Source organism: Schistocerca americana, chromosome 2 (assembly GCF_021461395.2).
Source record: "Schistocerca americana isolate TAMUIC-IGC-003095 chromosome 2, iqSchAmer2.1, whole genome shotgun sequence".
NCBI classification, from domain to species: Eukaryota; Metazoa; Arthropoda; class Insecta; order Orthoptera; family Acrididae; genus Schistocerca; species Schistocerca americana.
This window is the reverse complement of record NC_060120.1, coordinates 429,644,488-429,668,185: the sequence shown is the minus strand read 5'-3', so window position 1 is coordinate 429,668,185 and position 23,698 is coordinate 429,644,488. Positions and strand designations below refer to the sequence as shown.

The 23,698-nt window shown below is 38.8% G+C and overlaps 1 protein-coding gene across 3 annotated transcripts in view; it reads right to left on the bottom strand.

Annotated features, from left to right (window-relative positions):
- Window positions 1-22,322, bottom strand: part of LOC124592198 (esterase FE4-like) — a 133,109-nt gene extending 110,787 nt beyond the window's left edge. For 2 of the 3 annotated variants that reach the window (XM_047131816.1, XM_047131815.1), the window contains exons 1-2: window positions 22,157-22,322; window positions 21,559-21,640 (exon numbers count right to left, since the gene is read on the bottom strand). In XM_047131816.1, coding sequence (XP_046987772.1) covers window positions 21,559-21,640; window positions 22,157-22,179 — 105 coding nt within the window. In that variant the 5' untranslated portion in view covers window positions 22,180-22,322. The remainder of the gene's footprint in view (window positions 1-21,558; window positions 21,641-22,156) is intronic. The other variant, XM_047131811.1, reaches the window with a different exon arrangement.
- Window positions 22,323-23,698: the final 1,376 nt, after the last annotated feature.

The following is a 23,698-nucleotide window of genomic DNA, read 5'->3' as shown; positions in this document are numbered from 1 at the left end:
ACTCTTGAAAGTGTTTCATGAAGTGGTGTGTTGTGTTTCAGTACCTGTGACGAGCCCGAATCTCGTCCGGCACAGAGCGGAATGAAACATCACTGTTTCGATACAATTAGTCCGTTCCAGGCGCAGGTGGACTGAAACAGTCTTATTTTGAAACAACGGTACAGTTTCTGTGTTTGGATCGAGATCCGAGACAGGGGCGGAATGAAACACCACTGTTTCGAAACAGTGAACCATAGCCGTTCCGAAACACTGAAACAGTTCCAGGTATCGATACACTGTATCGAAACATAGAAACAGTGGCCAAGTCTAGTGTTCAGTCTTGTAGCATTCTCATTGAAGTTAAGAAGTTCTAGACAGTGTTGCCAATTTAGCGACTTTGTCGCTAGAAATGGCGACTTTTGCTTTCGTCTTAGCGACAAAAAAACTTTTTAGCGACAAAAATTATTTAGCGACTTATCTGGCGACTTTTGGAGTACTGACGACTTTTGAAGTACAAATCAAAACTATTTTGGGCCAGTATTTTCATTAACAAAACTAAGATTTTAACTACAGAATGGGTATTACACTGACTTTGTTCTAGATTTAGAAAGTTAAATTAAGTTCTTAGCAGATCATGTAGCATTGTTCAGCATTTAGTAAACCTGAATGTGGGAATTGCCTACAGAGTAAGAAAACCTTGACTATCGAACATGTCATTATTCATTACCCACTAGCCCGTTATCGTCGATAGCGTATCGATCTATGATTCTTCAACTTTTTAACTCCCATTATTTTTCAAATTGACAAAAAACATACGTAATATTAAGTATAATAAAATACATTTCTGTCCAGCAACTTCTGATTTTTCGAAATGTTAACTCGCAGTCAAATTATTACCACATGCACAGTGGTAACGCAAGAACAATTCAGTGGGGGTATCTCAGACATTATTACGTTTTAAAAAATGAACAATAGGACTGATATCGAGTTACCGAGTGAGTAGATTGTTTCATGACTTCTAGTTCGCCTGAGTTTTAATGTATTTTCAGTGATTATAAATTGGTGAAACTTATGTTGTGGTGGATTACATAATGGATTTACCGCAGAAGAAGAAGCAGTACGCTCAAAAATGTCGGGATGCGTAGGAAGCAGAACCTGAATTCAATGGGTGGCTGAAACCAGTCATTGGAGACTTATCCAAGGCAAGATGTCAAGTATGTGCAACAGAGTTTTATGCTAAATTGTGTGATATTAGAAAGCATTCGAAAACTATTAAGCATAAACAAAAAATTGATTAAAAAAAAACACAAGCCACCTTACCTGTGAAAATTGTTCCGAAAACTATAGTTAGAATAGCAAGCAGAGCGGAAGGCGCCCTTTCTTTATTTATTGCTGAACATTGTTCTATTTTAGCTGTAGATCATTTAGGAATACTGTGCAAGAAGGTGTTTTTTGGTGATGAGGGCGCTAAAAACATGCAATTACATTGTACAAAGTGCACTAACATTATAACTGAAGTTTTGGCTCCACATTTTACACAGTCATTGGTTGAAGATATAGGTAACCAAAAATACAGCGTACTAATAGATGAATCCACAGATGTATCAATATCTAAAATGCTAGGTGTCATTATACGGTACTATAGTGTAAACAACCAAACCATTAGATCAGCATTTCTCAAACTCGCTGTAGTAGAAACTGCAGATGCAAGAAATCTGGCTGCTGTTCTCGTGAATTCTTTGAAAGATCTCAAACTTCCAATCGCTAATATGGTAGGAATTGGCACAGACAATGCTTCTGCAATGGTTGGAATAAACAATGGGCTCTTCGAACAACTCAAGAGAGAATATGGTTTGAAGCATTTGGTATTGATCCGTTGCACTTGTCACTCTCTTCAGCTTGCAGTTTCGCACGCCTCAGTGAATACCATACCTAGAAACATAAAGTTTCTTGTACGGGAAACCTACAATTGGTACTCCATTTCACCCAAAAGACAAGAGGAATATAAAAAGGTTTATGAGACAATAAATTGTGGAAAACGGCCACTAAAAATTCTGAAAGTCTGTGCAACATGTTGGCTTTCAATTGAACCAGCAATACGAAGAATTCTGGAGCAGTGGAAAGGACTAAAGCTACATTTTTCACTTTCCATGGTTCAAGACAATTGTTACACTGCCGATCTTTTGTACAAGATGTATTGTGACTACTCAAATCATCTTTACATGTTTAACCTTAAATTTGCTTTAAAAGACGTACAAATAGCAATAAAAGCTTTTGAAGGAGAAGACTATGACCCCACTAAATTACTAGATACACTTGTATTTCTCATGCAGTCAGTCGGACAAAACATAGTTTTTCCAACTGTTGATTTGTTGACAACACCAGTTCCAAGCGAATGTATGTACGCAAACTCGAACCTTGGCTTTGTGTTTGAACAGAAATTGTCTGAGTCAAGTTTGTCTGAAGAAAATAAAGTTTATTTGAAGAAAAGATGCATTCAGTTTAGTCTGAAACACATAAAAGAAATTCAACAGAGACTGCCAAGTAACGTTACGATCCTGCAAAAAAATGTCAATGCTGAATGTTGAAGAAACACTAAAAGTGAATAAAAATAATGCTGTAGCGGATGTAGCCAAAGAATTGGGTTTTAGTGGCGATTTCATAGACGGTATGCTGCAAAAATGGCATAATATCAACTTCATTAGGTGGAATAACACTACTAACACTGTTCGATTTTGGAGTGAGGTTTTGCAGTATAAAAATGCCGCAGGGGAGTATCCTTTTTCTTTGATTTCACAGCTAGCAATGACTGTTCTATGCCTACCGCATTCAAATGCAGATGTGGAAAGAATATTCAGTTCTATGAACATTATAAAAACTAAACAACGTAACACATTATCGTTAAAGACAATTAATGCTTTGATCATATTGAGAGACCAGCTGAAGAAACAAAATAAAGATTGTGCATCTTTTGACATACTGTCAGACGTATTGGAGCGTATTGGAAAGAACAAAAGTTACTTTTTTGCGACAAAACCAGTCTAACTGCAACATCATCTTTTGAGCGACGTTCAACCCTCTACATCAATTACAGTTCTGTCAGAGCATGAAGCAGAAGAGTTATTTGATCTTCTGGGTGACGACGATGAATAGCTCACATACCGATATGTATATATTTTGTTACCTAATTTGAGTTCCTGCTTTCTTTTGTTACAAATATAGTCGTATATTTCTAGTGTATTTCACTACTGTGATTGAAACAACAATTAATGTGTTATGTCAATTATGATAACATGTTTAATTAAACATTAGCGTATTTTATATGTACGTTGTTGCAAGCCATGCGTCATTTAATTAAGACAATATAGCAATTACGTATGAGACAATTTTTATTAATATTTTATTACCTCCCCCCTTCCCCCACTGGCTTATTGTCAGTACACCCCTAGTAAAATCAGTTTTAGCGACTTTCTAGCGACTTTTGATATTGAATCTAGCGACTCGGGTTTTTTAGAGTTGGCAACACTGGTTCTGGATTCCTGCTAGCCTTTTTTAAAGGAACTGTATATATCAAACTTGGGAAAACGTAGTACATACTAGTGTAATTTCGTTCCTTTAAGGGTTTTTTTCTGTAGAAATGTGTTGCAAATATACAGCCTAGTGTATCAGAAGTAAAAGGATCTCATTGTCCTTTAACGTCACCTTCAAAATGAATGAATTTTTGTCTTCCATACAAGGAACAATTGCCGATAATTGTGGGTCACCTGCTCCACTCTTTGCTACAAGTGGCAAGGGGACATTAAGTTGGCTAACTTTAGAGAGGAGTTGGCATAAGTATAAATAAACATGTTACGCTTTTACACGTATGTTAGTGAAATTCAGCTGCATCCCAGATTGTTGACCCGTGGACACACTGTGGCAACTCCCTACCAATTAAACCAACAATAATTTTTCTTCTAATTAGATGATTTCCGGCATTTCTAATGTTTGAACATTTACAACCTTGTTGTTTATTAATATTGGTACTAATTATCTGCAATGTATTGTCAGTCTGCAACAAAATTTTTGTTACCAAAATCTAAGACAAACTCATCAAATTTTTTTATCATATGAATATAATCAAAATACGTAGAAGACAGGGTATTGATGTGGAAAGTGGTGGCAGGAATAATTGCGAATGCCTTCAGTTAACATTTTGTGCGACCACAAGTGGGAAGCAGAAATGTTTGACTCAATTTCATTCATCATAGTCGATATTTCTTGAAGGCAACTGTCATTCATTCATCCTTTAAAAACGGTTATGAGACTTGCACCGCTTACGTATTATTTGATGCTTTGCGCGACGCATTTCGAAAATTTCTTATTGTCATGATCAGATATTTACATTAGTATTTGTATGTCGCGCTGCCTGTCTTGTACTGTAGCCATCTTTTTGTGGTTTTCTCCATTATGCAGAAAATAAGACGCACGCAAACCATAGCTCCGTCTGCGAAATTTCACACTATGCATATGTTTTTCTGCGGAATGTAGTAGGTACATAAGGCACCTTAACTACAAAAAGACGACACAATACAGTGGAAGAGAGGCACAACACACATAGAAACAGCACACAAAACACCTACGTAAATATTCACGAAACGGATAGTGGAAAGCATGAAAAAAAAAGTACTCAGTGCACTGTGCTATTATTTAAACCAGAAACATTTGCACAAAACGAAGAGTGTAGAGATATTAACTAGCGCTACACGTGGTCAGACAACGAAACATGCGAAAAATGCTTTCAAGCAAACCCACAGGGTTCTGGCAGTCGAAACTATGGCGAAGCTGGGCATGTGCAGCAGAGGCAATTTGAAAACAGTTGCACTTGACTGTGATAGCTTTACTCGAACGAACCTAATTTTTCCGGGTAGCATCTGGCTGCATGTTGCTACTGCTGATACAGATAACAGCCACACTTCAAGTAGCCAGAGGTGGGAGAAGGTACTGCTCATACAAGACTCAATTGTGATACCACCCTCACCGGAAGCAGTTTGTTGATGTGAAGTATTGCATAGTCTTCGTCCTAAAGCGTTTAAGACATTTTGCTGTTGGCAGACGCTGGTGTGTACACTGTGTTTTGTTGTTGTTGTAAATGGCACACGTCTTTTGCAACTTAAGTTTTTTTTTTTTTTTTCTCTCCTTTATGGTTTACTGTTGCAGTATTATTTTGCAGTAGCAGGATATCGTAAAATTCTTTGGCAGTGTGACAGTTCTTACCAGTCAAAACTACAAAAATTTAACTGAAAACTGAAACAATGAGAATTGCCGGAATTCTGAAAAATTCCCATGTTTTACACAGTTTTCTCCCAGACAAAGTAATTCCCCGTCATCCTTGAATTTCCCAGTTGTCTCGGGGCGTATACACCCTGGTTTATCTCTTGAATACCCACACGACCTGACACACCCAAAGTAAGATAACTGAGGAGGTAGAATTACAGGTCAGAGATAAGCTAATGAGTAGCAGATATCACAAGGTGCCAAGAGCAATATCTTCAATAACTTAGAGAGTCCTCATTGAGAGAGGTCAGTTTAATAAAACACAGGGCACTATCAATAGCTATCAGAACCGCTGTAAAATAGTGTGCAGTCCTGAAGCATCGATGGCACACCGACCAGCACAGCACCACGAAATGACATCAATATGATGCTAGTCCATACGCCAATGGAAAGAATGGGCAGCAGCACACCTCTAGGAAAACAGAGTTCAGCGCCCCCTGTCAACTCTGACTTAACCAGCCACCCATTGCTGGTCAGCCCAGTATGGTTGCTGAGTTTGATAGCATCAGTATTGAGTAATAGGAAGATGAAACTTAACTTGCATCCTGCGAGTGGAAAGAGTGTCAAAGTAATTGCATATAGGAGGCACAGGAAGCAAGTTAAGTTATGTTTCTTTCCTTGTTAGAAATAAGGAGCCCTATTAATCTGAATGTGATACGTGCAGATCATTTTGGATTCTTGCCACCAGCCACGACAACTCTCCTCCTTCTTGGCTCCCACAGTAGCCGACCCAACAAACAGTATGCGTTCCCACAAACACGTTCCAGACAAGTGGGAGATGTAAAAGCATATCTCGTCCTATCCATGGTTTTGGAGCCATCAGCGTATGACAGTAGCACCCAGATTCTACTGACCAACTCAGAGGAACAGATGCTGAAAGATCATAGGGGTGATAAACTATTTGCAGTATAAGGAGGCTGGTCAGAGGCCTGGCGGAGAGCCTTGAGGTGCCGTACAACTGGTAATCTCACCTGTGGACATGTTAAGGGGGTTGCTGTCCCTCGTATGCAAAATCTATTTGATGTGTTGGATGATTAGGAAATTGTTGGATGGTGAATCCATAAGTAAGCAAGAGTTGATAACATGACAACTAGAGAGATAAAACCCCTGCTTCAACAAAGAGACCAAGTATAGACCTAGTCCGGAAGGCGTCATTGGCCAGTCTTACTCAATGGTGATGGGCTGGGTCCAATTACTTTTGAAGGTGAAGGAGCCACTGAGTCACAAACCTGGAAACCATAGTCCATGGCCCATTAAATATGAAGTACAGTAGCACAATCTGCACCGCATGAGTTGCGAGTAAGGAAAGGAGAGTATTAAGTTTTTGCATGCTGTTAAGCTTTAGTTGATGAACATCATGTAGCTATGTCAGCTATTTGCCAAAGAAGTGCCAAAAATCAGGACTGTGCATGTGACATTCAGCCAAGGCTACAGATTGGGGTTATACCAAATGCAAAGGTCATTGACATATAATGTGGTGGTGACCATAGGCTTGACAGAGGGCACCAGCCACTGATGGTGATGAAGAAGAGTGTAACACTCAGTACAGATTCTTGTAGGAGTCCCTTCTCTTACTCCCATGGAAGTGAGCAATGTAGGTACCAGCTCTAATCCAAAACTACTGGTGTGTTAAAAACTGACGAATAAAAATTGGTGGGGAGCCTCAAAAGTCCTAGTCACGGAGGTTAAGGAAACTATGGTGCTGCTGAGTAGTGTCACATGTCTTGTGTAGGTGAAAAAAGACTGCAATGAAGTGTCAGCATTTAGAAAAAGTTGGCTGGATTGCTGTTCCAAACCTAATCAGATGGCTGGTTATGGATTGTCTCCCCCAGAAATCATGCTGATAGTGTTACAAAAGGTCCCGAGATTTGAAAATCCTGCATAATCATCAGGCTACTACCATTTCAAGCAGTTTGCACTGCACTTTGGTGAGGCTAATGGGTTTGTAGCTGTTGATAGATGTTGGCTTTTTCCTTTGTTTAAGAATTGGGACAATGATACTCTCTCACCACTGCGAATGGAAACAGCAGCCAAATATCATAGAAGAGCCGCCTGTAGACGGACTCTAAAGTCAGTTGTTGAATAATATGTTTATGGATCAAATGAGGCTTGGGCTGTATTGTGCAATGATTCAAGAGCCTGAATGTTCACAGTTTGTGAAAGGTTCATTACATGATTCAGGGTGTATAGTAAGAAACACACATTGGTAGAAATACTGTCATATAGGAGGAGATCTAGGACAGTTGTTGATCTGGCAGCCCATTAGGCTATGTAGCTTGTCCCACACCTGGGATGAAAAATCATTTATTCCCAAGAGACACAATGCTCCCAGCATTCCTTATTACTGCCTTTAGATAGTGAGTTTTTACACGGATCTGCTTAATAGCAACATGGGTAATCTATGAATAATGTGGTTTGAGACACTGCAAGGTCTTTCAGTGATGGTGAATAGCTGTTGCAATTTCTTTGATCTACCACAACTCTGGTCCGTGGTTGAGGGAGCCTGTAGAAAGGGAGATAGCAGTTGCAGTGGGATGGGTGATCACCATCGGAGAAGTCTTCCACAAACTCATTGATGCAGTCTGACAGAGAGGGGATGAAGGTGATGGCAGAGTAGCTCTTTGAAGAGTCCCAGATGGTTACTGATCTGTTGGGTGGTGACTAGGAAGTGACATGATCACTGGAAGGTGGTCACTGTCACAAGGATTATCATGTAGCAACCATTGTAGCAAAACCATGAGATTGGTGGAACAGATTGTAAGGTCGATAGCTGAAAAGGTGCCATGGGTGGGATTAAATGTGCAGGAGTACCGTCATTGCGAAGACAGATCAATATCAGAAAGAAGATGATCAGTCAAAAGGCCTCTACCAAACTGTGTGGTACTTTCCCACAGAGATGTGGTGTGCATTTAAATTTCCAAGTAGGAGGAAAAAGGGTGGGGGGGCAAGGGGGAACTGTTGTTGGATTTAGGCAGTCTCCACAAAATAGCCAAGTTCCCTGCCTGGAGGTGAATAAGTGTTACAAAAGGTGATCATTGGTGTCATTCACACATACACTGCTGTTGCTTTGAAAGTGGTATGGAGGGAGACCCGCTCACTAATGACATCTACGCAAACCACTGTACAGGCCCCTGAATATGTTCTCTCACAGCTAGTAGAGTTCTGACAGAATGCACATTAATCTTGATGAGCTGGAGAAAGGTCATGAGTGAAATGTGTTTCTTGAAGAGCAAAACAGACTGCAGAACAAGGGGAAATGAGTCGTCATAGTTCTGGTAGATGCAGGATGAGGAACCATGGTGGCACTTGAAAAAGATAAGAAAGGTGACAAAACATTTCAAAAAGGTGATAGAAGATTTTAAAAAAGCTGATTAAAAGATGACAAATTATTTCAATAAACAGATATGGCGCAAGCAAATTTTTTCATTTTTGATAATCCCTGATAAAACATTTTGGTTAAGATCTTAATAAATTTCTTTTCTATCATCCTGGAAGGTGTTTGATCATTTTTTCCCTCATACAAACTTATTAATATATACAGGTACCTTGGTAATTCAGTATAGGTAATTTGACATTGGTAATTGTAATTACAAACAAAATCTACATCACATCACTTCAATACTGGAAAAATTTCAACAAAATATTGTTGCCTTCCTGGTTTTCAGTAATCTTTGCAAAAAATAAAATAATCATAGTAGACTTTCTTTTCTCATGATTTTTCTGAATGGTTTCCCTCTCCCTTTCTATCCTCTTGTCTACTTCCATGATTTGTGGGCCCTCAAGCACGTCCTGAGCCAGTTTTGCTGCTTTTAAATCATTTTTGAGTATTTTCTTCAGTTTAGCTGAAGCTTCAGAGAGAAGCTCTTCTTGCCTTCTTAGATAGTTTGTGTTCTTTTTTCTCTTCTTTCAGAGCAGCTGTCTCATAGTCAATTGATTTTTTCATCTTATTAATCTTTTTAATTTCCTCTTCAAGATGCCTTTGGTTCTGCTGTTCTTTTTGCCTTTCTTATAATTCAAGTTTTTTTTCCTTTCTCATTCTTTCTTATAAACCTTACAATTTTGATGTGCTTGCTGTCCATACCTGTTGACCTGAGTGTCAATGGGCACAAAGCATACTAAACAATCAAAATACTGTTTAGAAATCTTTCACTCATTGCTGCCTGGTCCTCTCCTAATGAAATGGAAATCTGCTATGTACACATTTCCATGGAACGTCTGCAAGATGTGATGTGATGTTTTTGGGTAATCTTTAGACACCAAAATTTGTCATGTTCTTCCAGTTTTCTCAGCTCTTTGATTTTTTGCCCACTAACAACTAGCCTTTCAAGAGGGAGCAGATTATTCAATGAAAGAGTTCATTATGAAGAATTTCAGAAATTTTCTCAGTTTTTCTCAAAGCACAATCCTTCAAAACATGAACCTGTAAGAAATTTGTGAATCAAAGGTTTTTGGCTTTAAAAACATTATGTGAACTGACTAAATAGTTCTGTAGAGGAAACCACGAAATGAAGTTCTGCTTTCATTGAAGGTTTTCCTCAAGCATTCAAAATAGCACTGCTGGTTTTGGACTAAACAGAAAATTCTGAAACAATCATAATTTCGCACCAATGGTGTGTTTGAGTGAAATGCGGTTGGCATCCCTGCACATACTTGTGTGTAACTAGTGGAAGTTTCACTGTCTGCTAGTTATTGTTCAGCACTTTCTTGAGTGGAACATTGTGTCATACTATTTGCAAATTTTGTGATGGCCGAGTTACAGGAGCAACTAGTCTGCATTAAATTTTTCATGAAACTCAAGAACACTATTACAGAGACACACCAAATGATTCAGGAAGCCTATGGTGATGAGTGCTTAAGTGGTACTCAATGTTACAAATGGTTCACATGATTTAAAAATGGCCAGACAGAAGTTAAAGATGACCCTCGTTCAGAACTCCCTTTGACATCTACCGACAACTCTCATGTTAGGAACATGAGATATTTCATGAGAAAATCATCACTGGTGATGAGATGTGGGTCTATGGTTATGATGTTGAGGTGGAAGGATGAAGATTCGCAATGATAGATGAGATAAAAGAAAATTTGTAGATGGTGCTTCATACAATCCAGCAAGAGGCATATCAAGACTGCTTCCAGAAGTGGTAACAGCATTGGGAGCAGTGTATCAATTGCACAGGAGAATATTTTGAATGATGCTATGCACAATAAGTGAAAGGTAAAGTGTAGAAAAATTTTATGGAAAAATTTCCAGAATTTTTTGAACAGAACTTGAAATGCTTAAGAAAGTAATATAAAATATTATCCTGTTGTTGCAAAATCCTGTCAGCTGAAGGTCCTCAAGTAACCCACCTTGTGGTTGTATGCCTCAAAAACCAGTGATGTGGAATGTTAGACTGAATTCCTTGAATTTCTTCCCAATGGACAGGCCAATCACCAAAATAATAGTAAATACTGATCAAAAATTTGGATGCGTCTTCATGTGAACACTCTAGAGCCTTTACAAAGGTATTTTGCACTGTACGGATGTTACAAGTTCCAATGCTTAGAAGCTCTCTGCTTTCGGTCTCTTGGACATCACTATCTAAAATCCTAAACACTCTTTTTACTGACATTACATGTGTCTGATCCCAGAATAAGGCTTTTATTTAGGGACAAGTTGGCTTCAGAAAGAGCTTCACATAATTTATGATGTAATGTTTCACCATCTGCTTTACTGATAAAGAAAGTTATTAGGTGACACATTGTGATGCAATACCCTCTCTGGTTAAAATATAATGGTTGTTTGTAATTCATTTTTTCATATTTAACATTGATAGTTTCAATTAAACTGAAAGTGTCATATGATGAACAAGCTCTTGTAACATATGTTCCAGGAAATATGGTTCAAGTGTATCAGGTATCATGTATCTCATTTTCTTAGACAAAAGTCAAAAATATTCAGGAACACTATCAGGGAACATAATCTTGAAAATATTTCAGATATCATTTGACAAACACACAGAGTAATTGGAAATCACTGATTTCATTGTGCAAATCAATTCAGTGGTGGTGGAACTATCCTTGGTGCATAACATCCCTATTGTTGGTGCATATACCAACTACCAAAAAGTTTGAGGATGATATGAGTATTCTAAACATAACTGATATGGTCCACATTTAATTTCAAAGTTACACTTACATTTTGTTGAAAGTGAGTTGTTAAAAACTGCCTGAAAACCTTTGGTCTCAAAAGTAACAGAACAAGAACACACACTACAAAATAGTTCACCTTCACCAACACCCCATTCCCCCTCTTTCACCCAAGAAGAAACTTTACTTCTCAAACTATTTTTTCAAGCCAGTCCTACGGAATTAGTACTTTCATCGCAAAAAGTTTATTTTCATAACTGAACAGAGTATCACAGCAGCAGTGTTGTTACAACAGCAAAATTAGATTCTGGAACAAAAACAGAAGCAGCTGTAATAGAGGAATATTTGACACTAATGACACATAAAATAAAGGAAAGGCAACCACTCACCATAGCTGACATACACACAGAGTAATTGGAAATTTTATTGCCCAGATCAGTTGGTGGTGGAACTATCTTTGGTACTTAACATCCCTATTGTTGGCACGTATACCAAATACCATAAAGTTTGTGCATGATCTGGATGTGTAGCACATAGAATCATGCAATGATAAACTGTGTTTATACTAGCTTTCAGGGTAGGAGTATATAGTCACCCAACCCCACAGACACCCAAACACACACACTTGTGGCTACAGCAAAAATGTCTCTTTGTGGTTATATGTATGAGTGTGTGTACTTCTACTAGAGAAAGAGCAAGAGCTAAAAAGCTAATATAAGTACTGTTTCCTGTTGCATATTTCTACACACCACAGATCAGTCATCTGTAGGTGATTGGTTGTCTTTCCTTTATTTACCTATTATCCATCCTGGAGTTTTCATTGTTGTTTGACAATAATAACAGTTGCGCAAAATATAAACAAAATATTGCAATTATTGAAAAGGTAAAATCTATCTCAAATTTCAGAAGCCCCTCACTTTCATCACTGGACTATTCCAAAAAGTAAGTGAGTGAACATGGATGTAGAAAACTTGGAAATAAAAGTAATCCTATTTTCTTCATGAAAACACAAAAAGGCTTAAAAACTTAAAGTGTGACTAAAAGTGAGAAAGGAGCTGACTCCTCACCCTGCAGGTGGCTGTAATATCCATAGCAGGTGCACTGAATCATCACATTAAGGGTGTCCTGGTTAGGCATGAAGAGGCCAAAAGGATCACTGTCTGGTGGAACAACATCCACATCAACATCAGTCTGACGGTATGGAAGGATCTGGCACCTCTGGGGTAACCAGAATCAACTTCTCTTAGTATTTCTTCTTCTTCTCTTTCACTACTTTAGACAGTCAGAACTCTCGTGATGGCTTATCTGCTGTGGGCATAGGAACAGAAGAGAAGCAGGCAGTGCTTGGACCCACAGCCTATGTCTCCTTCAGTCACTTGTCTTTAGATTTGTGGGGAGAAGGATCACAAAAGACATTCCTGTCCCCAATAGATGCTGAAGGAGGATGCTGTTTCTCTGGTCAGGTGTGGAGATTCAAGGTCCAAGAAGATGATGTTGCAGGAATCACAAGAACAGAGGGCCTATCTCCCCCAATCGTGAAATTTACTTACACATCTACTGGAGGTCAACACTGAGGCAATGTGAGGCACTGCCTGCCAATAAGCTCTTTGTCTCAGTCTACTCCTCCCCCCCCCCCCCTCACTCTTTCTCCCCTCCTCCACACCTCACCTGACATGAACCCTATTCCACCCACTCCACCTGCTGAACTGCAATCACAACATTGGGTTTCCAGTCAGCACTGGTATGACAGCTTCTTGATGACTAAATTTAGATTATGCTGTTCAGGAAATGGTCTCCTATGCTCTTAAATTTGCATTCTACCAGAGCTTTCCTATTATATTTAGGTAATTGTTCTCCATCTGTCTGACATTCATGCTGTGTGCATCTTTCCTTTATTGTCCAGATAGCCTGACCTAAGTAATTTTTCCCATACTGGCAGAGGATACAGTGCCCACATCCTTAGGGAGAAATAATCATCATAATAAAATAAGAGAAACCAGAGCTCACACAGAAAGATTTAAGTGTTTGTTTTTCCCATGAGCTGTTCAAGAGTGTAATGTTACAGAAATAGCTTGATGGTGGTTCAGTGAACCCTGTGTGAGGCACTTAATAGTGAACTACAGAGTAATCATTTAGATATGGATGTAGACTGTCATAGTGGATCTCCTATTTTGGAATTTGTGCTGTGAGTAGTTTAGTAGGTTGAATTTACAAAACGAAGATTCCGTTTGGTATAGAATTCCTCTTTTGAGTAACTTGCTAAGTGTTGAAGTCAACGAAATTGCTCTGTAGTTCTTTGTCAGTATTTGCCCCCTTTTTATACAATGCCCATATCTCTGTGATTTTGAAAGATCAAGAAAAGTCCCCTGGCAAATTAACTTCTAAATAAATGTGCTATTGGTTCTATTAAGTTGTGTATCTAGAAGCAAGAGATATATTTGGTATGTCATGTACTTTGAGGCCCACCAGACAACAAAGCTGACATTGAAGTATTCATCTTCAATTTGAAGGGAGCTTCGCTTGCAGAGAAGGTCAACGTCTTTGTTTACTTCTGTGACATAAAGCCATGCTTCCTATGTGTAATGTGGTGCTCTAAATGCCAATGCTTCAGTCATACATCTTACTGATGTACGTACAGCCCCATCTGATGAGGCCGCAATCAGTCACTTCATGAAAATGCACGTCAGCTGCTACCAGTCTGTGTATGTTTGTACCCAGACAGGTTGCAGCTTACATGGATGCATTTTCATGAAGTGGCTGATTGCAGCCTCATCAGATGGGGTTGTATGTACATCAGGACGATGGACCGATGACGAACCTACAGACGGACCAAGAGAGGGAGGGAGCTGAAAGCAGAAAGAGGGGGTTGAGATGGGTAACTAGTGGCTCAGAGACAAACAGCTAGTTTGCTGGTTATGAATGCAGTAGGGAGGGGTGGCTGCTGTATAGGCTAGGCTTGTGATGCATTGGTGCCAGAGTCAGTGATGAGTGGCACACAATGAATGTGATGTGGACATGTGAACTGGGAGGGGTAATAGGACAGAGGAGGGGGAAACTGTTGAGTGGAGGGTATGGCAACACTGACGCCAGGAGAATCATGGGAGCAAAGAATGTGCTGCACGGTTTACTCCCATCTGTGTAGTTCAGAAAAGCAGGTGGTGGAGGGATGGATCCAGATGGCCCAGCTAGTCAAGCAGCCATGGAAATCTTGCATGTTGTTCTCAGCTGCAAGTTGTGCCCTATTCCCCCCCCCCCCCCCCCCCCCCCCCTCTGCACCCAGCACTTCATACTCCAATTTGGTCACAGGATCATCCTACCCCATCAGAGGCAGGGCCAGCTGTAAAAGCAGCTATGTCATATAGCAATTCTGCTGCAATCACCAGCTGTCCACCCGAAAGAATGACTACCACCAGACTGTGTCTAACTACAAAGTTGCCCATTTAGTGGCACACCAACATGCAGCTGAGCACAACATACTCAATTTTAATGGCTGCTTCACAACCTGGGCCATCTGAATCCTTCCCTCCACCACTTGCTTTTCTGAACTATGCAAATTGGAGATATCCTTGCAACACGTCCTTCACTCCTATAACCTCTCTGGCCTCTGTCTCTGTTAACTCACTGACACCACACCCACCACCCAATGGTTTCCACTTACTCTGTACTGTCACCCCCTCCCAATTCACATCTTCACACCACTTTCAGTGTCCACCACTCCCCACCAGCTCCAGCACCTGTGCATCACATGCCTAGCTCATACATCTGTCACCTCCCCTCCCCCTTACATTTCTAGCCAGCAAGCTGGCTGCCTCCCTCCAAGTCTCTAGCTATCCACCTCAAACCCCTCTTCCTGCCTCAAGCTTCACCTCTAGCCACTCCACCCAACACATCCCCCAGCCCATCCAGTCCACTTGCCGAACTGCTGTCTGTCTAGCCGGCACTACCAGCACTTTGTAGGGGTCCAGACATGTGTGTACACTAGCTGATTGATTCCAAAGGCTATCAAGTATTCTTTCTCTTTTGCATGTGTCTGCTGACAACTCAACAATTCTGCTATTCAATGAATGGTATACTAAGTCAGCTGAGGCAGAGCACTGCATCTCCAATGGACTTACAACAAGTTGCAAGCAGGCCAACACATTCCAAAATTGTGTTCTGAAAGACTCTGTCAAGATCTGGCTACATGATGAGCTAGTAAAGAAAGACAGCATTTTGCAGCTATGTAAGGCTTTGGACCTAGCCTCCAGCATTCTCAAAGTACAATGACAATGCCTGGGAAGGTCCGCTCATGTCATACCAACTGGAGAGCTTTGATCACACTACGTAGACATGCTTCCTCTGTGACAGTGGCATCCTAAGCCCCACAATAGTGTCACATAAACTGAAGGCCACAACTCATGTCTTGGCAGCACACTTTCCCCTCCACCTTGCCAGTGGAGCCTCCAATGGATATTGTGGACCTGAGTTTGAAATCATGAGGGTGGGGTTATATAAGACAGTGTCCAGTGAAGACAAAACAATTATCAGGACCACCTGGAGATGGCAACAAGTCAGCTTTATATATTAATACATTATGAAACCTATAAATAAGCTGAGTAAAGACAGAACAAATGACTATTATGGTTTCAGCAATTGCACTCTAAAGTATGTAAGCCATGAAATTAGAATGCCCATACTCTACCTTGCAACTACAATTCCTGAGAATAAAATTTTTGTGGAACAACTTAAAACAGGATAACATTTTCTGGAACAACTTAAAACAACAGTTACACATCCAGTTTATAAAATGACTGATAAGAGATATACCAGTCAACTACAGGCACATATCAATTGTCTCAATTGTGTAAAAAATACTAGAGAAATTTTTGTATAAACACATTACAGTCTTAAAAAAATGTTACTAAACAAACACCAGTATTGATTTAGAAAAGAGGAGGTCTCTCTCTCTCTCTCTCTCTCTCTCTCTCTCTCTCTCTATCTCGCTCTCCCTCTGTGTGTGTGTGTGTGTGTGTGTGTGTGTGTGTGTGTGTGTGTGTGTGTGTGTGTTTACTAAAATAAAGTAAGTGATGAGAAACTAGAAAGGAATGTGATAATGTGATGTAGGCTTACTTGATTATAAATGTACATGTACATGTTATAAGAGTTGAGGACGAAGCGACCGAGAAAGGGTTGTAGCCTATTCCAAATCTTATTCAATCAGCACAGCAAGAAAGGTATAAAGGAAATCAAGGCAAAATTTGTAAACAAATTCAAGTACAGGTAGAGGAAATAAAAAATGTTTAGTTTTGCCAATAACATTGTACTTTTGTCAGAGACAGCAAATAACTGGACAAGCAGTTAAATTGCATGAACATTATCTCCAAAGGCGATTGTAAGATGAACATCAAGAAAGCTGAATATAGTCAAATTAAATCAGATGATGCTGAGGAAGTTAGATTAGGAAAGGAGACACTAAAAGTAGTACACGAGTTTTGCTATTTGGTCAGTAAATTAACTGTTGATGGTCAAAGTTGAGTGGGTATAAAATACAGGCAGGTCATTCAAAGAAAAATGCGTCTGAAAAGGAGAAATTTTTTTGATGTCTAAAATTCTTAACAGTCATTTACAAAAGTAATAAAAAGACATTACAATTTTGTACATTGCTGTTAAGAATTTACCCCGATAATGTCAACCACTAGGTTGGTCAAGCTTTTGAGTATGATGAGAGAGTGCATAATGTCCCTTTGTAAAGGGTTAATGTCTTTATATTTAACTGATATTTTTGGAAATGTAGAAAGGCTGTTTCTGATATTCATTTTTCTCTGTTTGTTTTTAAGAAATTGCTTTGTGCTTTTACAGTAGGTACATTCCTATAAAAATGTTTATCTTGTACTTTACATCAGAGGGTGTAACTTTATTGCATTTTTTGATTATGCATTTACTGCATTTTTAAAGTTTTGTTATGATCGCTAATGGTAAAAATCATCATGTGATTTTAAAGGTTATTTCTTCATATAAGCTTTGGTTTTTCTGTTGATGGTATTTGTTGTATTTGATGTTGGCATTTTGTATGCTTTGGAATACAGAGGGTTCTTTGATGCTTGTTTTTGCAATACTGAGTACTGAACTTAGCTATTTGGCTGTGTAAGCTACAATCTCACTGTATGTCAGATTGGAAACAGCTAAGGTTAACTTTGAAAGAGGAGGAGGGGTTAGACCTAGGCAAGAATAAAGAGAATACAGCAAGTAAGTTCTAATGGAAGTAGATTGCAGTAGTTATTTATTTTGCTTTGGTCCTGTGACAGCTTGTACAGAAATAGGATAAATCAATAAAAAAATACAGGGGAATAAACATTTCACATATACAGAAAAATCACTACAGAATGAGATTTTCACCCTACAGTGGAGTGTCCATTGATATGAAGCTTCCTGACAAATTAAAACTGTGTGACAGACTAAGATACGAACCAGGGGCCTTAGCTGCAAGGATGGGTTGCGAGTTGTGCTTCACGAATTCAGTTAGTAAAGTACTTGCCCCTTAAAGGCAAAGGGCCTGAGTTTGAGTCTCAGTCTGGTACACAGTTTTAATCTGCCAGGAAGTGTCATTATTAATATGGTTTACCACCAGTGATTGCTGTAGACATGTTCCACCATAAATATAAATGACCTATGTTAATGCAATTTATTATACATATAATTAATACAGTTCATCATACATGATTGCTACAATATATCTGGTAATTTTACATTACAAAACTCCACTTAATTTGGTGAGGAATTCATTAACAACATGGAAACTGTAGTACATCTCAAATGATTTCATTTTTTAATGGATTTTCTTTCTTTCTTTAATGGATTTTATTTTTTTCTTTGATGTTGTCAGGATGGTGATTGTACAATTGTGTTCCATTGTGAAGAACACTTTTCTGATAGACTGACATTCTGACATGGGAGATGTGAAATTTATGCAGTTCTTCATTTTACGATTTTACTGATATACATGGGAGGTTGCTAAATATTCTCTTGTGAAAACTATTGTTTTATATGCACTGACAGGAAAAAAACAATCTCAAAATTAGAAGAAATTGTGCGACATACTCAAAAGTTCATAGGTGTGTTTCTACATGTGAAAGGTGATGTCTACTCAAACATCACGCTGCAGCCGCATACACTGCAGAACCGCTATGAGGATGCAAATCAGGTTTTCTTTAAATACATGCTGTAAAGACAGTGAACATTAGTTACCTTTAAGATTGATGTTAGTCAAGAATGCTTTTAATACGACAAAGATACATTATCAGTACTGCACTGAGTTTGAACAAGGACAATAATAGGGTTACGGGAATCTGGATAGTCCTTTTGCAATATTGCAGAAAGACTTGGCAGGAATGTAGCCACTGTACCCTGGCAGTGGTGGTTACTAGAATGTATGGTTGCAAGAAGACTGGGTTCCATAGGATCCAGTGGCACTACTGAGCAATGAACTGTTATGAATCCGTTACTTCAAGGACAGCTCCGAGGCAGACGCCCTGTAGCATGCATTCCACTGGCTCCAAATCACCGCCATCTGGGACTTCAGTGGTGCCAAGCAAGAGCTCATTGGAGGGCAGGGTGGAGGTCTGTTGTGTTTTCTGATGCAAGTTGGTTCTACCGCACTGCCAGTGATGGCTATCTGTTAGTTAGGAGGACTGTTAAGGGCCTGTATGTTAGTCACTTAAATATTTTATCAAGATAAATGTATGGCTAAACCCACTGAACCTACATCTGAAATTATGGTTTGGGGTGCAATTTCGTATCACCACCATTATCCCACACACCCTTAGTGTAAAATTGTACATCAGTGTGGTGATTCAGCCTGTTGTGGTGCCATTCAAGAACAGCATTCCAGGGAGTGTTTTCCAACAGGATAACACTCAAATACCACTGTTGTAACCCAACATGCTCTGCAGAGTGTCAACATATTGCCTTGGCCTGCTTGATCAGAAGAACTGTCTTCAATTGATCACATATGGGACACCATCAGATAACAAATCCAGTGTCTCCCACAAACAGCATTAACAGCCCCTGCACTGATTGATCAAGTGCAACAGGAATGGGGCTCCATCCCACAAACTGACACCCGGCACCTGTACAACACAACGCATGCACATTTGCAGGCTTGCTTTCAAAATTCTGGCAGTTACACTGGTTATTAATGTACCTGCATTTCACATTAGCAGTGGCTTATCTTTCACTTACATTAACCTGTGATCTTGCAATGTTAGTCACTTAAATATTTTATCTAGATGAGTGTATTCCCAAAATTTAATTATCCTACATTAATTTTTTTTTTGGTATTGTGAATTTTTTTCCTGCCATAGTATATAGAAACATGGAAAGAGTATGGAAAAGAAGAGGAATGAGTCTTGTCTCTCGACGCTGCATATGTTTTCAATAATTCTTTTATGGGTTTTGATTACAGTTCGACTACAGGATGTATTTTCCCAAAACATTATTTTATATGTGATTACCAACTGTAAACGTGCATGATGTGTCTGTACTACTGTTTCTCTATGACAACTTGCTTCCAGTATCCATGGAAAGTAACAGAGTAATGACAGTTTAGCTGTAAGAAGTTGAATAGGCGTGCTCAATTTTAGATCACCCTGCAGATATATTCCTGGGAATTTCACATCAACCAGTTTTAAACTTTTATTTGTTTCCAATGTGTGATCATTTTGTTGCTTGTGATGGAATATATTAAAGATCATGATACTATTTTTCAGTGATTATTATAAGTTTTATTTTTTTATTTATTTTGAAACCAGTGTTAGCTTCAACAATGATGTGTCTCCTAACAACTGAAGGATTTTTCAGTCCAATCCTGTAACCAAACTGTTGGTGTCACTTGCGAATAAAATTTTTGATTTGGCATAAGCAATGTTACTCAAATTGTCTATAAACAGCAGAAACAGGACTGGACCTGATGTTTACCTTCATGATTATATTTTTTTCTGAAGAGTATGTTGTTGTTCTTGAAATGTTTCAAGTAGTTATATGTTGTTTAAGACCAACTTTTGTTACCAGTTAGTAAGATGTGATCTAATCCATTCATTTGGAATACCTCTAATTCCCCTTATTGTCAATTTATTCAGTAGAATAGCATGATCTATAATGTCAAACGCTTGGGAAGGTCCAAAAACTATTACCTTTTCATTTATTGCTTTTACAAGAGCATGCACATATTTGTAGATTGCTGTGGTTGTAGATCTAGCTTGCCTAAGTCATGCTGATGTTTCTGACAGCAGTGAGCTTCTGTTTATAAACTATAATACTGGTAGGAGCTTCAGAAAGATCTTTGAGTTGAGTAACCACTAAGCTGTGCGCCAGACCCATAATTGTTAACATTGCCTGTGGCTCCCTTTTAGTAAAAGAGACAGATGGGGAGGCGGGGGAGGTGTGTGTGTTAAGCGTCACAACCTATAGATGATTTGGAAAGTTACTTGTGAGATCGGAGTAATTGATAATATGCTTCAGACGTGCTACAATATAATGTCCTGTCTGATTTCTAATACTGTCTGTAACATCAAAATCACATGAGCGTTTCTTTAACAAGCTCGTTCCTGTTTGAGAAATGTACACCCTCTAGACGTTTTGTAGTTTTCAATGCAGTGCATATTAAGATTTTGAAACTTATTTTGGATAAGATCATTTGCTATTTTGCAAAAGCATTCATTAAAATTATACGCCACTGAGGTGCTAACAGATAATTGCCTATTTTCGAATTTTATTAATACTTTTAGCTAATATCTTTGTACCTGTTTAAGATCTAATGATTTTTCCGCATGGGTAACGTCTTCTTTTTTGATTTGCACATTCATTCATCATTGCCACCCCTTTGTAATCTGTAATAACTTTGTAATAGGTTTTATAGTACCGTACGCTTATGTAATTTTGCGTTTCTAATGACAGAAAATTGCGTATTTTCTATTACATCATATTCAGAGATGAATAAGCTTGCAGGTAGATTGGCGTGGAGAAGAAGGGCGTCAAACCAGTAAATACAAAAATTTCAATGGCAATGCCAACTGCATAGAAAACACGACGAAAAACGAATACAGATCATATTACAAGAAGATTCTGTACTAGTATTGTTAAGAATTGTTAAGCGCTTACCTTCTTATGTGTTGTAAGAGCCAAAAAGCAGCAACGCGAAAAAGATGAAAGGCTGGTTTCACTTACTCTTGCATAAGTTCTCCTGCAACATTTATTATTATATTAATAAATACGTTATTTGGTAAACTAATAATCTAATGCTAATAACATGTGTTATCACTGTGGTCACGGCAATTACCGAACTGGGATACACTGTCAATGCAGTAAGGTAGCACTGACTCGGACAGCTCACTGCTTTCGACTCCTTTTCAAAATCATTTATACAGAAACATTGCAAGCGCCACACCGAAAGTATAAAGATATTAGTATTTAAGCTAACATTGATTTAAGTATCCCAGGTCTTTAGCCGCCAAATTTTAAACGCGCTGTCATGTCGTCAGACGAATTTTTGATTACCGGTATTTATTTGAGTACATGACACAAGTTCGCAACCAAAATCTTCCTGATAATGACTATTTAATTCTGTACGTTTCAATATTAAAATCAATACGCTACATTTACTTAATTTCGTACTACTCATGCCCAAACTACCTGCTGCTTAGAGAGCTGATAGCCTGAGCGTTACGAAAATTTGTTTCTACTTACAACTTAAACTTACATGATGTGTTTAAGACGTGTCATTTCGTATGTGTGTGGTGCGCCGGACGTTATGTTGATAAAGTCTGTAGATTTCACACCTCTTGGCGCGTTACCGCGAACATCTTCTACCGGAAAACAAGCATGCGAAATACACTACACACACCAGTTCCCAATACAGACAAGAAAGTGTACTATGTGGGTCACAAAGTTCCCAACCAGTTTCGCTACATTTAAGATTCTTGCCAAGGTTGGCCGCTTGCGTAATTCTGCTGCAAGGACTGCGCGATTTCAATCGATCTCAATGAAAATTGCGAATTTTCAAAATACCGGTACTTTACCAGGGAACTAATCGTGATCATTTATTGGTTCATTTTGAACCATTACACACTCACTTTGTATATTTTGTAGGATAAAGTTCTGTTAACTGAGCCACCTTTCACTTTTTATATTAATATACTTCGTGAAAGGCAAATGAACACCTCATTTTACTGAGTATTCAGCACTGAATGTTCGAAAAACTGTTAAAGGCATAATCTAATTTTTAATGACAGCACATGGTTTCCAGTGGCCCACATACCAGCATGTAGCAGGTCAATGATTGAAGCCATGGAATGAGATTAACAGACTAGTTAATTCAGAAACTTTATATGTCAAAGAAGCCTTTACTGCCCTCTATATGATACAGCATACAGACACACAAATAACAAATAGCAGCATCAAAACTGTGTACAAAAAATTAATAAATAGCTAATACAATCCGAAAAAATTCAGATCACAGTGAAATAGACAATGTATTTGCTTGTCAAACTGATCTTAATTGAAACGATTTAGGTCATTATAATACAGTATGCGTCCCTGGTACAAAACTCCTTTCATCTGTTGGCATAAACTTCATTGCTCCATTTAAGTGTCCATAAAACGACACTTGGGCACCATCATTTAGGAATTGAAAAACATTAGCAACATAATGTTTTACAAGTTTCTTCATAAACCTTTTTAACTACAGAATTCCCTGTAGAAAAGAACGTCTGATGGGCGGAGGTGACGTGTCTTTGTGCGTCAGAGTACTCAAAAAGGCTGCCATTAACATGGGTAAATTAGAGATCGCAAGGGGACTCTTCAGGGTTCAATTGTTGAATTAAACGATGCACCTGTGGACCGACAGTTGCTAAAAAAAGCCCGACTTCGATTTTTGTCGTGGATCCCATGTGTCAGTAAATGTTGTTCCAACCATTCTACATAATTTGACCATGGTTCGATGGACCTATTAAAAGCCGGAAACATTGGTGGAGCCACGTGCAGAGTGTTCAATTTACCTGTGATGGAATCAACTCTATGAGCTACCTCTTGAAACGCTGGGGAGTGAGGGTGATGTTCTGACCTTGGGGGCACTGCCTGAATCTGCTGCAGAGTTTCAAAAATGAAAATCTCATCCCAGTCACCAATAACTGTAGTGTCCTGCAGTCAGCAGGAAAGAACTAACGATCAAGTTTGAACACATTTTTTTTTTTTTTGTCATCAGTCTACTGACTGGTTTGATGCGGCCCGCCACGAATACCTT